The sequence below is a fragment of the Ammospiza caudacuta genome, chromosome 4 (assembly GCF_027887145.1).
Source record: "Ammospiza caudacuta isolate bAmmCau1 chromosome 4, bAmmCau1.pri, whole genome shotgun sequence".
NCBI lineage: Eukaryota > Metazoa > Chordata > Aves > Passeriformes > Passerellidae > Ammospiza > Ammospiza caudacuta.
Genome location: NC_080596.1, coordinates 51,259,210 through 51,277,665, shown reverse-complemented (window position 1 = coordinate 51,277,665; position 18,456 = coordinate 51,259,210). Strand labels below are relative to the sequence as shown.

The window sequence follows — 18,456 nt, the reverse complement described above, 5'->3', positions numbered from 1 at the left end:
CTCAAGCCATTTTATACAGCAGATACTGGGATCAAATTCAGCCTAGTGTGACCAGTTGTCCTCCAGTTTAACCCTTTTGAAGTCCTTACAACATAAATGGTGCTCATGGGCTGTACAGTCTGTAGACCAATTTGTTGTTAAAGGTTGATACAGGATAAGGGTAGCTTGAAAGGTGCAAGCAACTTTCTCCTCAAAAGTTTGCCCCTAAAAGAAATGGCAAACTAATAACTGAGAGACTTGCATGTTTCAGAAATAGATCAGGCTTACCACTAAAGAAACAGTTATTAATTCAAATACACCATTGTCAAAACAGTCAAAAGATGACGCAGAAACCAAAATCACCACCAGAATAAATCCTGCAAATGCTGTGAAAAAAGCAAATAAACGTATTTTATGCCACTATTTACTATCCATAAAGAAAGCCCTACATTAAGAAGGGGAAGTTAAAAAAGCAGGGGGGTTGGGGGAGGGAGGGGGGTATTTCTCTGAGATTAATTCTGCATCAGCTCTGGGGCCTTGAAAGACTGCCAGCTGTTCGGGTGTACATATTTTACCACTGAAGTCTGCTTTTGTTTCAGTGACCCCCAAAATGATGTAATCCCCAGCGGAAGACTGACAAGCTTTGAGATATTCCAAAGCACAGATGACAGACAAAATAGCAAATAATCAGTGCAACTATATTGAACATTATCTTGAGAGAATCCAACAACAGAAACCTAATGCACCAGATAACAGCGCTGCTGTAAGCAAACCTGGAGTAGAGCATCACAAAGATTTCTGCAAAGAAGAAATCATTCAAGAAGCACAATTATCTACATGGGTGGAGGGAAGAAAGATGGAGGGGAACATATGCCTTTCATAATTAGGGGCCTGATTATACTGTAGCCGAAAGGGATTTTTTACATTTTAAATTTGATTACATTTCAGAATGAAGCACACTAATTGGTATTTCTGCAGTCTGTTTGAAGAGAACTTCATCTACTTAGGGAGGGGGAAAAAATAACAAAAACCAGTGACCTTCATATCATCTATGTTTAATATCTAGTTCTTTTGCCTGAAGTATTCATGGTTTCCCTTCAATTGCTGAAGCTATCTCTGGGAATAAGTGCTTTATGACTCATTGCAGTTTATCTCCAGAAAACCAGGAATGAGATACTAGCAAAATATACTAGAATCAAATAGATATTAAATCCAACAATCCCAACTGCTACAAGGAAAAACAAATTAAACCAGTCCATCCACCACTATAAATAAGAGACTGGAAGAAATTATTTGCACAGGCAACTCCCAAGATCGCACCTTAAACTCAGGGCCATCGAGAGAGTTAATTAGGGAAGGGACATGTGCATTAAAAACTGCAGAAAGCCCCATTCACTAAAAAAATCAAAGGCATGATGCACTTCCAGTTCCTGTCTATCTGCCAGAAACACTGTGTTGAGGGAGAAGATGGTAATTGGCATGACAAATAAAAGCAAAAGTAACAAAGAATATCTCATAAAACTTATAAATGAGTATATGTTACCATGTATACATATTCTTCTTTCTCAAATACATGCCAGAAAAATGCATATTTCCTGTCTAAGCCAAAGAACTGAGAAGGAAGCATCATAAACATAACTTAGGGGCCATGAACTCAATGTAAAATATCCAGACCTTTGGACAAGGACAGTGCTGGTAAAAGGACATGCACTTCCAAGATAAGATAAACTTCCAATACAAGAGTATTTCTGAAGAAAAAGGGTTTTGCAGAATGTAAACAAAAGAAAAAAGCCAAAATGAATAAGTACGAACAGAAACAAAGCAACATCTAAAATTTGCAGCCTGACCCTTGTTGATCAAAGCCCCCAGGAACAGATTGGGCACTCACTGTCACATCCTGCTGTGGCCCCGGCAGACAAACCATAAGCCAGGCAGGGATGTCTGCTCTGTAAGTACAAAACCAGCTGGGTGAGGAATGGCTCCCACAGCTCTTCCTTGGAAATGGAGGGACAGGTACTTCCTAAAGCTGGTTCAAGACACCTAACTAAACAAGCAGAGTCATACCCTCAAAAAGCTCTTTCTGTGTGCCATAGAAAGGCAGACAGACAAACAGAGAGACAGACAAGGTTCCTGTTTTAAACCTGCCTTGAAGTAAGGTGACAGGAACAAACTTAATATTCTTCACTTTCATTCCTGGTCACTACAAGTAAATGTTTTGGGGGCCCAGTGTAGGATGGAGTTCACATAGAGAGTTTTAGAGAGCTATAAAAAAATAAGCATGTCTTTGTTTCATTTTCTTCTTTTTAATTTATTTTTTTCCTTCTTAGAAATTAATTTCATAACCAGTTGTGGATGGAACTGTGTTCAGTATAAGCTTATCCTGGGGAATATGAGTGAGATAGTAAGAACATGACATTTTCACCTGCAGATAACAACTGGTCACTGAAGTCTCCTCACAAAAAATGCCTGATCTGAAATTAGGAATAACAAAGACTAAGAAGATACTTCGCCTACACGAATGCAGCAAAGGTACAAGACAGCCTGCAGGTGGGGGTCTGGGGAAGCCAATGGCAAACTTTAGGAGAAGGTAAACTATTACAGTGACCTGATGAGATCTTCATGGTGAGAGAGAAGGATAAGAATCTTGTTTGATGATCAGAAGGCTGGATTTATTGATATATGATATATAATACATTATAACTATACTAAAAAGAATAAGGAGAGAAGTTGCAGAGGCTGCTAAGCTAAGAATAGAATAGAAAAGAATCTAAAAACAAGAGAGTTCTCTGTCACTGTGTTCCAGAGAGCTTGCCCTGTGATTGGCCCTTAACTGTACACATGGAACATGAACCAATCACAGGTGCATCCTATTGCATTCCACAGCAGCTGATAATCATTGTTTACATTCTCTTTCTGGGGCCTCAGCTTCCCAGAAGATGAACAAGTCCCAAAGAAAGGATTTCTATGAAAAAATGCCTGCGACAGGTAAACAAAAAAGCAAATGTAACAAGGAGCTAAGGGCTGGATACATGCGGGCCACTGCGAGACAGAGGCAGCTAGCTGGAAATGGGGGCAGATGCAAAAACAGATGGAGAGGGAAGAATATGAGATAAATGGAGGAGGAAAACAGTTGTGGTATGAAGCCACAGAAGAAGCTAAAAGAGTATAGGCAGAAAATTGCAAATTGAATTAATTTTTCGTAAGCCTCAGAACTCTGTTGCTGGCAAATACCTGCAAAGCCTAGGTAGTATGTTTACCTGCTGGTAAACATTTGGTTTGGAAGACAAGGAAAACAACCTGTCATTGCATTGATCACTTCACTAGTTCAAGCAGTAGACATCTATGATGTGCAGACAAATTATTTGAACTTGCCAGTAAAATATCGTTCTCTACAGTCAAAATGTTGTTTCAGCTTTTAAGAATTTTGTTTGCTTACTTCATAAATTATGTTGAAAACATCAAAAGAACAACAGTGAGCTAGTGAAGGCAAGTGCTCCAAAGTTAACAAATTCCAGAATTACAGTTCTTTAGCATGAACAGCATTAAGATGCAGAAGCAATCAATTCTGCCATTCCTTCTTAGTGCACAGGATTTTCAGGAATGTGGGCAGAGTATGGAGAAGATGACAGAAAGGTGCAAAAGATGAAGAAACTGAAGAATTTGTTTCACTTCCTCTGACTCCCAGGTCTCACCTACTGTTAGGCAAAGCACTTGGAGGCATGGCTTTTAACTCTTTTGCACCTCCACTTTATTAGACCTCCAGTCTAATAAAGATAACACAAGATATCTCCTTTAAGATAACACAAGAGTGCTTCTGCCATTTCTATATATTCTCCAATTGCTCAACATTTTAAGAGAAGAGAGTCAGAACTCTCTCTGGGATCCTGGCATATCTCTGGGGTGCCTTCTGGTACAGACATGCTGATATTCAGTAACAGCCTGGGAAAAGAGATGTAATCTAGGAAGTGCAGCTTGGGGAACTGGCAGCAGCACCTCTCTGTGGCTATAAGCAGTCCCCAAGACTCTTTTATAACTCATTCTACCTCTCTCTCAATCTGTGTTATTTTTTTGAGGTCTTGGTGGCTACATCAATACACATGGTGTACACAGATCTGTAGAATAAATATTCACAGACAGCACCAGAAACAAAAGCCTGAAGGAGATTTGAATCAACAAGGAACATTCACACGTTTTATCCACACATTCCTCACTTTAACACAAAGCCAGGCAAGTCAAATTCCTATTTGTATTGTTTTTCCCTAGGTAAATTTGTCTAATAGGTTGTGACTGGCTGTTGCCACCTCTCATCAGGCAACTTCTTCCAGAATGTTTAATTTAATGCATAAAATGGGAAAGTAAGAGAGAATGAGACATCTGGTACAAACTAGACTTAGTGATGCATTTAGCTTTTAAAAATTGTGTACAACACAAACATCATTCTGTTATTTACACCGAACTCTCAATTAAGAAAGCTTTCTCAATCCAGTTTTAAAACATTACTTTCCTTGCCTGACAAAATTATATCTGTGAAAGGGGAGGTGGGAAAAAATCCTTAGGCTATGATCCTGTGAGCTTTCCTGTCTTGACAGACCACAGTCCCAGTGTCTGCAAAAGAGAGCAGAAGGGTCACAGCAAAATGTAACCTGACCTGAACTTTTACCACCAGAGGTGACATATACTCAACTATAAAATTTAAAACTAAACAAGAACAAATAGGGCAAAAACACTATAAGAGTGCCTTCTCCATGTTGATTTAAAATTCAAGACCATAAAATATCTCATTCTAAGTTCTTTCTTACTAGAGCTTGAGTACACTTAAAGAGATTTGTAAGAAAGTACTAATTTAATAAGGTAGAGTTTTTGAATTTCTGTAATACAGGACAATATTTGGACATAATTGAAAATGCAAATAGTGGTAGCACTACAACATTTATAAAGAAGGTATTTAATTTTGATGTGGAAAAAGGTTTAATTAGGCCAGTTGACAGATCAATGAAAATATTTATTCCTGCTTATCCCCATAAGTCAGAATTGATCCATACACAACACCAAAACAGTTTGATCCAACCCTTTAAACTTCATCTTAGGACTGTTGCAAACATAAGGAGAAATTTATACAAAAGCAGAACCTAACACTTAAAATATTGTGTATATGTGAAAGTATGTAAGAAAGTAAATTATCTTGATTAAAATGAGCAGTTGAACAGTGGTCCAAAGCCAAAATCCATTAGTCTCCAAAATCTTGAGATGATCAGATTATGGGTATGCTGAGTGAACTGCATGGGCAAGTGATGCATGTTTAAACTATAAATCCCTGAGCTATTTATTAAATTCTAGAAATTCTTTTAAATTCTAGAAATTATTTTTCTAGTCCTGGTTCTTCTGTTGAGATGGCAAGATGACCAACACAGCAAAGGTGTTGCAAGATAAAAGATTGCATGGTTATTGTCCATTATTCAAAAATATTTCTTTGGTTTAACACTGCAGAATGGCAGAGCTGTGTAACTCCATTTTATATGTGGGCTTGACTCCTTGAAATACTGGATTTCAACATATTGCATTATCATTAAAATGTGTGGAGATTGTTAAGATGACATAGGCTGACTGTCCAAAATTCAAAGAACAGCATTCACCTCTGATAAAATCTCATGGTTTCAAGAGAATTATCACCACCACTGAGCTGAAAAAAAATAATTAGAAATATCTAAAGATGGCAATTATTCCTCCTTGCCTCTGCAGAGGCAATGCTGTCTGTCCTTGTGCCATCAGATCCAGAACACATCATGCATTTAAAACAGATTGAAAATTCACAAGAAGAAAATTTACAAGAATTAGAGTAGAATACTTAGAAATTCTTACAAGAAAGCATTCTAATGAACCAAGTGACATTTTGCAATCTACAGCAAATGCCTTAACATTTGTGTCTGTATACAAAAGAAAAATAATCCTAAAACAATCTCACTAGTTTTCTGTCATATGGGTGATGACTAGCAAATCTTTCTTTTTGTTTTGACAGTTATGTAATACTTCACAATTTTTGGTCTCCCAGGCTGGGTGTGCTCTGCAAAACAGCAAGAATTTACTCATAATTTTACAACATGATGCCAAAACTTGAAGGTTTGAGAAGGAAGTGATTTGTGTGAAAAGAAGAAAAAAATTATTTAGCCATGCCACATACATACAAAAGTACCTTCTAAAAAGTTGCCTAATTCTGAAGAGGCTTCAGTTTTCATTTTAAGCTTGAAGCAAAGATGTATTTGATATTAGAAGCATCTTCTACATGCCATTGAAATTGCATGCTGAAAAAGAATATAAATCATTAATGAAAATTGCAGGGTATCAGTTTCCTGTTGCAGTTGGCTGTCTGCTAAGTTGGCGGTGAGACAGCAGCCTGCAGAGCTGCAGGCATATGTCTCATGTTAAAAAAAGAAAAAAAGACTTCATGTTATAAACACATCAATGAAAATTACTATCCAGTTTGGAACCAACTGAGAGCAGGTGTTGAAGACAAAATAAACAGACAACATACGAAAGGTTCAGAAAAAAAATCCCCAATGGCACTGGCCTTCCATTGGGATTGTCTTCTACCATAGATTTTAATGTACATCATGAAGTCCAAACAAAATATACCTGCATGTGTGGAAAGCAGCCAGATTTTCTCATGTTTAGGACTACAGCTTTTTAACAGTGATATTTAAGATACACCTGAAATTTTTAAATCTATAAAAAATATGCCTATGCAAATTTAGATATAAATTAATCCAGAAAACTACTGCAATTTGTCTTTCAAACAATTGACTAGAAACCCTTCCATGTTTCTCAGCTGAAAAATAGACCAGAAATCCACCAAGCAAAGTCTGCAATTGATTTGGCTCACTCATCCTCCACTTGTGATCCACAGATTTTGAACAGAAATGGCAAAACCCTTTAGAAAGGTCACAGCAGAAAGGTACTGTGGTCTCAGAGAGCTCAAGGATCCTAAGGAGAGCTGATAAAATTCAGGATATGTGCATCAGCTAAAGCAGAGCAGATCACTGCTTCAGTGCATACCCAATTTCTCCTCGTTTTTGCAGAGATCACAAAAATTCCCATAAACCCTTCTGACTGTTGTGTAAATGAGATAAATATCTTGAGACATGTGAAGTGATCTTTTGTTGCTCAATGGCCCTGTTACCATGAAGCAAAGGACTGAAGTGCTGCAGCAGTGGCAGCATCTCAGATTAATTAAAGTGCAGGCGCTCCCTAAGCACCCCCTGAGCTGGGCAGACAGCAGCTTTGCCCGTGTCTTCCCAGTGCTCCTGGCAGGGTGAACGTCAGATCTACCACCATCTGGGACTGCTGGACCACAAGTGCTTTCCCCTGGACCATGTCCAAAACACACTGAGAAACAGAGATACCAGGAGGTCATTTTACACACAGTCAAAGAGGGGTATTTTAGGTGTCTATAAAATCAGCTGGGGCAACAGGAAAAGAAGCTTCCTGAACATCCAACTTTCACTTCTGAATTGGGAAGTAAATGATCTGGATTTTCTCTAGCTGCAGTATTAATGCCTGCATGCTTGCATGATGAAACTATTTAGCTCTAACAACAGAGAATACATTTTGTTGCCTAACCCAAAAGGGAAAACTCATTCCAACTGCATCTTATCTGCATGCCAGCCTGGGAGGACTCTGCAGGACAAGGACCTTCTCCTTGCTGTTGGAGGAGACACAGGGAGAGTGGGAGGAAGAAACATTGCCATAATCTGAGGTTTTTTCTATCATTTGATTAGAGCCAGCCTATGAGAAAGATTTTCTCCTTTGAAATGCACCCATGGTGAGGCAGCAGCCCTGATGTTTGCACAGCCACAGCACACCAATATTTGCAGCTCCTCTCTATCACAGCAGATATGTACGGATAGCTCTACACAGATCATACTCTGACATTTCTGGCATTTGTCTTCACTATGGAGCTGCAGAGCTTGCAGGAAACGGAACAGAGATTACTAAAACAATGGAGCCTACAATCATGCACATAGACAGACTAACCCCATGGAAAGAGGTCTTCTTCCCACTTCAAACCAGAGTGCAAAGCTGTCCCACTAAAATTAGGCATGAGTATGACTCTTTACATATTCAAGAATTAGGACTAGAAGAAGCTAATCAGTATTTCTGAGAGAAGCCTATTTGGACCTTCTAAATGTTTAGCTTTTTGATGTGTTAAGGTATTCTCTCACCCTCTGTAACCCCTGTGAAATCTTAACATGAACCATTTAGCTTATTGTGCTGGTTTGGACAGAGATACAGGTAATTTTCATCATAGTATTGGGTATGAGTCTGGTTTGGATTTGTGCTGAAAAAAATGTTGATAACAGATGGATATTTTAGTTGCTGATGAGCAGTACTTACATAGAGTTCAAGGCCTTTTCTGCTCCTCACCTCACCCCAGCAGGAGTCTTGGGGTGCACGAGGAGCTGGGAGGGGGGACACAGCCAGGACAGCTGACCCCAACTGACCAAAGGGATATTTCAGACCATATGGAGTCGTGATCAGCATATAGAGCTGAGGGAAGAAGGAGGAAGGGAGGGCTGAGACATTTGGAAGGATGGCATTTTTCTTCCCAAGACACTGTTACAGATGATGGACCCTGCTTTTCTGGGGATGGCTGCCCATGGGAAGTGGTGAATGAATTCCTTGGTTTGCTTTGCTTGTGCACACAGCTTTTGTTTTGCCTATTAAACTGTCTTTATGTCAACCCACAGGTTTTCTCCCTTTTAGTCTTCTGACTCTCTTCTCCATCCCATGGGAGAGGAGTGAGGGGCTGTATGGGGCTGGCAGGGGTTAAACCACAACACTTAAAAAGCTTTGTTTTGGTAGCAAAGTAGTAGATGCCTGTTTACGAAACCTACTGGCAGCAATTTCCACACACCAAGAATCATGGATCAATTTTTAAACCTGAGTCCTCTACCCAGACATGCAGGGATGCCCCAGAAGCATCCAGCATTGCTTACACATGGCTCTTGGTTTTTTGTGCAGATAATGCAAATGCAGAGCTCCTGAAGTCTGAATGGGCAACATGGAAGGTCTTGAGAAGGCTTGCAGACAGCACAACTCATTAAGACTTCTCTAAACATTAAAAACAAAGAACTTTTAATTTCTTGAATTATGTAATCTTTGCAAATTCAGAAAAGACAATATTTTTTTTTTCTGTATTTCCCTAAATGACAGCAAGCAACAACTTGGTTGCAGATGTTTTAGTTTTATTTTGGATAATTACAGCCAGTTATAGTTCCCAACTTAAATGCCTACACTACACAGAAACACCAGATTAACCATTTCTCTAATCTGTCTACTTGTCGCCATAATATGTTTCATTTTTTTCCAAGTCACAACTATTTTTTCCCATCAGTTCTGCTGCAAAACTCACAGATTACATGGAAATAAGATAGGATGCAAGGAAGGGGGTGGCCTAGCCTCCCAATGGACTAGTGCAAACTTTATTAACTGTACAGAAAACATTTGTTTTCTGTAAAAGCATGGAAACTTTAAAATCATTCAGAATTCACTCTTGGATTTTATGTTTTAAACAATGGTTTCTTTTTCTGTATGAATAAAAAAATCACTACCAGATACCTGAGCTATACCTCCACTGTGAAGCTGGGAAAACTCTTTCCTTCACAAAACAAGTGGCACATTTAGTCTAAAGGGGATACAGTATAACTTTAGCCAATTTCATACCTACCCACCCACCCATAATATAGCCAGGTTTGGGAAATTGTTGCTCCAATCCAGCAGTGAAGACCACGACCAAATAAAAGTGTGTATGTCTGTCCTCTGAGAGAACTGGCTGTCCCTGTCTAGGAATGCAAACATTTATTGCAAAACGAGGAGCGACTTTAGGATTAATGACACTTAGGTCACAGTGGCATTAGCATGCAACTTCATTAATATGAAACATCTTCCTCAAAAAATCATGTGCTGAGGACAAGCAGAACCAGTTGAGAAGTGTCTAATCCAATATGGCAATGCCTACACTCCACAGAATTACAGACTGATTTCACTTGGAAGGGACCCTCTAGTTCCAACCCCTCTGCCATGGGCAAGGAATCCTCCCCTGGCCCATCATCTCTATTCTGGTCTTTCAAATTTAACCCAAATCTATGAGAAAAGAGGGAGAAATAGCATCCAACCTCTCCTCCCACAACCAAAGATTCAGATGTCTCTCCAGACAAATAAAGAGACTTATGATTCCCGGCCCCTAGATTTTTACACAGGTCAAAAAGAGTACAGTACACACTTCAGACAGCTTGTATTTCCTTTATGCAAGACTCTAGACATTAAAGAACTCTGCATTTCCACTTTGGTCTTTACTTAAAGATTTCTCAGTTTGCTTTCCCTCCCCACACATTATATAACACACAGAATTTAGAAAAAGCAAGAGACAGGTCCAGAAATCCACCTTGAGATTAAAAATTCACAGCAGTTCCTGGCTCAAAAGAAGAATTTTATTCCTATTACACCTGTGCTCAAGAGGATACAACTGATACAGCCCTATCAGGTGAAAGTTACTGCACATGGGCAGCACAGCCAGCTGCTTGTGCTGGGGCTGGGCTGGGAATCTTCAGAGCACACCATGGAAGGCAGATCTGCTCTACAAAGCTCCCACAGAGACTTGTAGATGAAAAAGAGAATGGCACAGCTGAAAAAATAGACCTTTATTGCTTTGTGGCTCTATTAGCATTACTTTTGCAGACGTTTGCATTTGCACACAGCTCTACACAGACATTTAGAAAACTAGATGAACAGATAAAATGATAAAATAAATATGCTATTTTGCAGCGGGTTTATTTTCAAACAGCTGCCAAAAAGCCCCACCCCTAAAGCTCCCAAACCTAGCATTCTGGGAAAAGCATCATTTTCCATTATGCTCTGGTCTATTCTCTTCCCCCTCCAATTTGTAACATTCTGCTGGAATCAGTGATGAAGAACATATGTTTGAGATAAATTACACCCAGGAGAAATCTTGGAACTGTTACATTCAGTTTTATTACCCAAGGCATTAGGATGCTCTTGCACTACACTTATTATTTAACAGGTCCATTAAACAAGACACTGCTAATGTACTTTTATATTATTATGCATGCAAAAATTAGTATCATATTTCTTAAAACTCAATGTGTGATTAATGCACTCCATTTTCATTTTACTTAAAAGTTCCAGGATATTTTTCAGTGCTTCAATGAAACAAGGTGTTACATAAATGCAGAATGCTATTGTAGAAATATTTGAGAAAACATATGTTCAGGCAACAGTAAGGTTGAGTATCCTAACACTCAACATCCAGGAAATTGGAAGGGCTTGTGCTTCTTACACAATATAAACTTGTGCAAGTGCTGCATATGGAAGGTATTCTGCAGAGGGCTGTAAGCTAGAGTGCCTTAGGGAATCCTAGTGTGCCCAATGAGACAGACAGGCCCTGTCTCTGACAATTGTTTTCTTTGCTCTGCTGCAAATACTGGTCCAGTTTCACTAGGTAACACCAAATAGCACAAATATCCCCTGTGCACCTGTGGGCTGCCTCTTTTGGGAGAGATTTGCACTAGCTCTGGGAGGCAGTCACATAACTGGAGATTTCCTATAGGCATAGACTCATGCATGCATCAATAAGTTTACATTTAACAAGTATAATAGGAATAAAAGATAACTCATATAAACCTGACTAATACTTTGACTGATAATTTGATCTCAAAAGACAAGTCTAAAGCTTTTAATAGGTTTTGCTTTGTATTTTCAAGTGACTCCATGGGAACAACAAATAAAACCAAGAAAAATGTGTACTTGTCAAGACTGCACAACTTCCATGCTTTGCAGAAAAGAAGAAAGCAAAAGGCTGAGGCAGCAGTTCAGAGCCACAGCTAAGATATGGGTTTTAATTTAAATTTCAATTTAAATCAACCACAGAGCCTTAGTACAGTGTTGGGCCCAAGCTAAAAACATCAGGCACCAGGTGTATCGGGAAGCAGAGCACAAAGTCCCTTCTGCTCAAAGACATGTAATCACTAATACCTCAAAATGTAATTTAATGACTTTCTGCTTCAAGTTCCAAAATGAGTCACAAAGCTGAGAGCACCAGTCCCCTCCATCAACAGCAAACTGAGAGCCAGAGAAAGTTACTTGCTGAATATCATAAGAGTCTCATTTTATTAGTACTTCTTCCTCATGTGAAGAATAACCGAAGCTATATTGTTCTAGTTCTCTGTGGTGCTCAGTCCATGCAGTGAATGCAGCCATGGCTCACAGAAAATACACTATATGATCATGAAATGAGGGCTGTGCTGCAATCCACACAGGAGTCAAAGGATGGTTACATGGCAAAATTATTTACTGGCATTTCTCAACTTTGAAGTGCTTGGATTTGCAGCCTACCTATTATTACTTCTGTGTGCCTTTTTTACAGGCAACAGTAAATTTTGCTATCTCTTGCTATAACTCAAGCTGTCCAATCATGGATTGCCAGCAGGGTTTGAAACTTCATCACGGAGATGAGCAATGAGCCAGCAGGCAGTGTCTCTCAAAACCACAAAAAAACTGGCATAGTTTTCTCTCTGATCTATCCCATTTAACATTCTTCCTATTATTTACCTTGATGGACAGGTGAAAATAAAATACCATGAGCATTTTACTTTGTTCTGATCATGAATCAATACTTCTAAGCATTATTGAAATTTATTTTAGTCTATAACTTTTGTGGCCCCTTAATAACAAAAAAGGTTTTCTTGTTTCTGAGTTAAAAGTAAAATGAGGGCAGAATGCTGTAGGTCTGGAACACGATCTGTCCAGACTTGTGGCTGTTGGTAACTTGCAGAGCTGTGTTGACTTTGTGAAAATATGCCAACCTGCATCTGCTAAAAGGAATTAGTCTGTAGTTCATAGATGTTCTGCTGGTAGCAGAATATGTCTTGGCACTGTATCTACAACTGTACAAAAAGGAGAAACCATCACTGCTCTATATTCCCTGACCTTCAGCCCTGCTACAAAGACAGTCCTGCTGTGCCTTTGAAGGAAAGTTTGTGGGTATTCCTTCAGTTCTGAGTTGCTTTGCCTCTCAAGTAGCAAGCAAGCTACCTAAGGTTCAGAGGGCAGCAGGTTGTAGAACACACGCCTGGCAAAATAGAGATCAAGGAGGAATAGGTCTAAACCTGGTCAGGTTTTAAGTCTTCCCAATTCCCCTGTACTGCAAATACAGCAAATTGCAAATTCAGCAAATTCCACCACCACTGACAAAGCAAATGGTTGGATAAATAAAGGCTTGAAAACTACCAGTGGAGTATTCCTAGAAATTTCATGTAATACTTTGCTGCCAACATGACGTTTATTACTGGTTATGACAATAGATGTTATTTTCCTTTGCCCTCTGCAAAGGAATAACTCAAACGAATAAGTCAAAAGAAATAAGATGTCAAACCAAAAAATGCTGAAGAACCAAAAAAATATCAAGCAATGAGTATGGAAAGTATGCAATACTGTCACCTACTTGTGCAGATTGCACAGACATGGTTGTGCTAAAACATAGATAGAGAAATATAAGGATGCAAAGACTCTGGCTTTGTGTTGCACTTAATTTCATCACATAATAATGATGGACTTGGTCTAAAACTATCTGTACTGAGTTTCTTCGCAGCTTCTCTTTGGTACTTGGCTGAAGTTTTAGAGACTTAAATCTTCACATACTTACATTAAGCACAATGAAGAGAAACAAAAAACTGTGATTTAAAACTTTGATATTTGGAGAAAGGGAAAAATACAAAAACAGAGATTTAGAAATTACTACATCCCATTCATTAGAAGACATCACTGAAGCTGCGAGGGAAGCAGCATTTGGTGGACAAGTTGTGCAGTACATATTGAAAAACAGGAAGGCAAAAGCCTACAAGAAGCCTGGAACACTGTGGGCACTGTGGCCAGGAGTATTAAAATAACACCACAGTGCAAATATGACTGAGTGACCTCATTCCTACCCTAAATCCTTGAACTATTACAGTATTTTACACTCAAAGCAACTGCAGACCAGCGAGACCACACCTGTATTTTGAATTAGAAGTGTCCATAGGGAATAGTACCAGAATAACCAACAGCAGTATTATTCCACTTCCCCTGAGACTCCCCACTTAGGCCCATTCTTGGCAAATGCTTTCAATTGTATGCTCCTCTCAACATCTTGATTTATGTTCATATGCTCCCCACCTCCAAGATGACCTCTACTCAATATTACTAAATACTGAGAAAACTGATAGCAGAAAGTGAGATCCCCTCTGCCATGCTAGGCCACCCCTGAGCTCATTCATTTAAAATTAAGTTTTTAGCAGGTTTTTTTTTTCTAAAATGTGATACCAGCAACAAGAGGTTAGGGTTTTCCTATTCTATGAGTGCTCATCTAAAAAAAGGCTTACCATGCTATTTTTAAAGGCTAATGTTCATGTTGTTTCAGCAAAATGCTCAATGTTGGTTTTAGACACATTTCTTCTTTTATGCCAGACAAGCCAGCTCCTCATATTCACAAAGCAACTGTGGTTCACTGAACATGTTTCCAGGATTAATTCTGACTTCCCAGGGTCAACTTTACACCAATCAATGACAGAAATTGTGGAAAAGATTACCTTATGAAAACACACAAACTTAGGAAACCTTTAACAAAAAGAACAACTTGTAGTGCTTTCATCAGACTCAGCACTCTTCAAGGACAGCCTGTCAGCATTTGGCATATATGAACAGAGGAGATGGAACAAATCTACAGGAAATCCTTGTGCTTACTCATGTACTCTCAGCACCACAGACAAGTCAAGCCATTTTTATACACTTCTCCCAGTTCACACGTTCCCAGACATCCACTTTCTCACCACAAAAGCAGAATCTTACCTGTAATTTTCTGCAGCAAAGGAGATGGCTCTGGCTCATCACAAATTGCCGTGACAAGGGCCCTTTTCACTTTTTCTTCAGCTATGTCGAGCTCTTTTCCACCTTTGATTTCTCCAACCACAGAATATATGTATATCAGCAAAACAAGGAAGTCCTCACAGGCATAATCATCTTTTGTCCTTTCGTTGTAAGACTTGATCATTGGCAATAACTGGTTCAAAACACTGGGCATTTCTGACTCGCCAATAGTCTGAAAAACAGAAGGAAGATTGTGTCAGATTGTGTCAGATTGCCTCCATAGTGCTTGTAAGCTAGGACCAGACATCATTAAATATTCACACTCTCAGTAGTCAGCAGATGGTGATGTGATTTATTTGCTGCTCAGACAGTGAGTTTATTAATTGTCTACAATTTTTTTCCTAGGGATTCACAATAGCAGCCTTTTAGCACTTGAAAAGCCTTAATATTAGATCTTTCTAAGTACCAGTATAATGAGAGGATGAGAGCATCCATCCCTTGGTATGAATAGAAATGGTACAAAGTAAAAAGTCAAATACTTCCTCTAAATTTTAGGCTTTATCCTTAAGTTTGATTTTGTACATGAGCGGGGGGTTCAAAGCCCACATTCCATTGACTTGCTGACATCCACATCATGCAACACCGGCACTGGCATTTAGATCCATTGTGCAGTTCTCTGCCACTCAAAGCAGGCCAATGATTAATTGTACCATCAAACTGCCACCCTACTGTCCACAAACACCTGTGGATGAAATTTCTACATGCTAATTTTCTGCTTTGGCTTAGCTGGGAACTCAGCAGCAGGATCAGGTGAGAGGTGGGAACACTGCAAGGCAAACAGGAGGAGCACTCTGCTCTTGGATGGGGAGGGAGGTGTGGGAGGAAAGAAGAACAGTCTTTCTCTCCTGGAGGGAGTGATTGCTCAGGTCCATCCAGGAGGTCTCCTGCAACACCAGTACCCCTCCCCTTGTTCTCTGATCACCCAAAAGATCCCCCTGTGACAACCTGTGGGTCAGTTCACAGTGTACAGTGAAACATCAAATCTCTTGTAATCCAAGGAGTCAAGTTTGCAGGCATTTATTCTTGGTTGTTATTACAGTAACTTCACAAAGACTTGTCATGGTAAATAGGCACCAGAGCCAATAATTTACTCTTTAAATTGATTCACAATAAGTAAATAAAATAGAAATCAAACATACTAGGAAGAGACACAAGTTTAGACAACAGCAAAACCATGCAAGGGCTTTAGGAACACAAACACTGAAAGCTTTATCTCCTGGTGTACTTCATACAAGACTTCAGGGGGTCTGGTTGTATTTTTAGAGTTGTTCTTTGTCAGTCTCAGAAACACTAACAAGCATCTAATAAACTGTCATTTTTATACCTACACTGATCCACCACAGATCTCAATCATTAAGAAAGCATGAATTACTTAAGTTCCAAGAAGCTTTTTTCCAGGCTGTGCTATAAGAAACTACACTTCTGTGGACTTTGGGACTCCACCCTGCTCTTGACATACAAGTTTTGCCATGGACCCATCTCTCCTGAGACTTCAGTGTGGTCAGATGTTATGTTTCCATTTGAATACATACCTTGGAGAAGAATTTGCTAACTATCCACTACACCTAACAGTAAGAGCAACTGCAGACTTGAGGCAGTAAATTACAAAGCTGCAATGGTCAAAAGCATGTGGGAGCTAAGAAGGAACATTCTGAAATCCAGAAAGGGTCGGCACCCTCTGTGTTTGGGCAGGGAGTGGTAAATCACATACACAGTAAGTCCAAGCACTGCTCCACCCAGGAAGGAAATCCATGGTGTTTGGCACTGGTCTGGCATGTGCTGGTAGCTGGGCCATCCTCAAAACAAGGCTGTTTGATTCCTGGATTTCAGCTGAGCCCTGCCTTAATTCAGTATTATCTCTTCTCTTCTGAAAAAGTGACACAAATAAATTCTCATCTGGAGTACAGATTCTTTCAGATCCTAAGATGGATAAAGACAAAGCTTCAAGCAATTCAGAGGTATGCATCTATCATAAGGAAGCCATCTGCAATGAACAAAAGCCTAATAAGCCCCAAAAATCTAAGAAATCAAGATAAACCTATGTGTGGAGTTATTCTGGAATAGATGACAAACTTCAGTATATATTATCCTGAATTCATTTTATGAAGAGGCAAGACCTGTGCCAGGTATTATTGAACATCATCTTCTATCTAGTGGCACATCATCTATGCCCCTCCTCCCCTCCCAATCCACAAACTCTACTTCACTCCATCTCTAAGTGCATGGCATGCTGCTGCAGCACCAAGATGAGTTCTTGAAAAGGCTGTATTTTGCATGCACAGATGAGCCACAGGCATGGAGCACTGAGGATGCCCATGGCTGTACAGAACAGTAGAGTCAGTAGCTCCTGCCTGAGGATCGTGGCTCCTGCAAATACACATGTACAGCATCTTTGGCAAACTTTCAAACATACCTGATTAAAACAATCATGTCTAAACTTTCAGGGTGATTTACTGTAGGACAGGCTGAAACTCAACAACTTCAAGTAACAATTGCCACCTCTTATCTTCAAAGTAAAAATGAAAGAGGAAAAAAAAATTAAAGAGCTGTAATAAACCATTAACTTCAGAATGCACGTAGGGTCTTTCTGGGGTATGAACTTCTCTGGAATGTTTCTCCCCTTATCTCTTGGGAAATGGCACCACAGAGGACTTCAAATGGAACTTCCAAGTCTTAGAGGCTATTTTGTCCAAACAGGCCAGTTGGACTGGACTGTGCATAAAAAAAAAAAAAAAAAAGCGACTCACAAATTCACTGCAGAGCATGGCTCCACAGGGAGTTGGGAAATTTGCCTCAAACAAAATCCACTGGCAGATAGTCATTATCTGGCCACCTCCAGTGATTTAGGGGCTCCCTGCACCACCTAACAATCAATCAATTACCCTGATTGAACAGCCCTAGAACACAAGTTTTAAAAATGTAACTACCCATGACCCAAATTTCCTGCTGGTTATGTTGGCCTCAAGTTAGCCCCATTTGTCTATCATCAAGGGAGCCAATAAAAATAATAAAAACAGGTCAATTCTGAGCTTTCCAAAGACTGTATAAAAACATTAGCGCTGCTTAATGTAGAGCCAGCTAAAAGGGCCCAAGTTCGAACACTTTCTGCTCAGTTGCATTGTTTGGACATTTTAATGCTCTAATCATACATTCTCCAGAATTCAGAGAGACTTTGTGACAGATTTTTGTTGTTTTCCATCTCTTCCCTCCACCCTCTTTAGTTATTTATTTTTAGAACTTAAGCGGTGTAATAATTTGATGTCCCTAAGGATAAATAAACTGATGTCAATTTGCTGATTTTTGCAAAAGGCCTAAATTTTGGCAGATGGGATAATAGTGAAGAAAGTACAAATATATTCTGGGGGGTGGGGTTTAAACACTGAACATGACTTTGTGCTTCAAAATCTTATTTAAAATCTTATTTATAAGATCTACAGGAATTAGGAGGAAGTGTAATAATCCAAGAAAAAATGTTTTGCAATTCTGTGAGAGGCATTATTTTCA

General features: G+C 39.4%; 1 protein-coding gene across 1 annotated transcript in view; it reads right to left on the bottom strand.

Annotated features, from left to right (window-relative positions):
* SCFD2 (sec1 family domain containing 2) overlaps positions 1-18,456 on the bottom strand; it is a 186,028-nt gene that overhangs the window by 91,840 nt on the left and 75,732 nt on the right. The window contains exon 5 of the mRNA XM_058803724.1: positions 14,875-15,124. Coding sequence (XP_058659707.1) covers positions 14,875-15,124 — 250 coding nt within the window. The remainder of the gene's footprint in view (positions 1-14,874; positions 15,125-18,456) is intronic.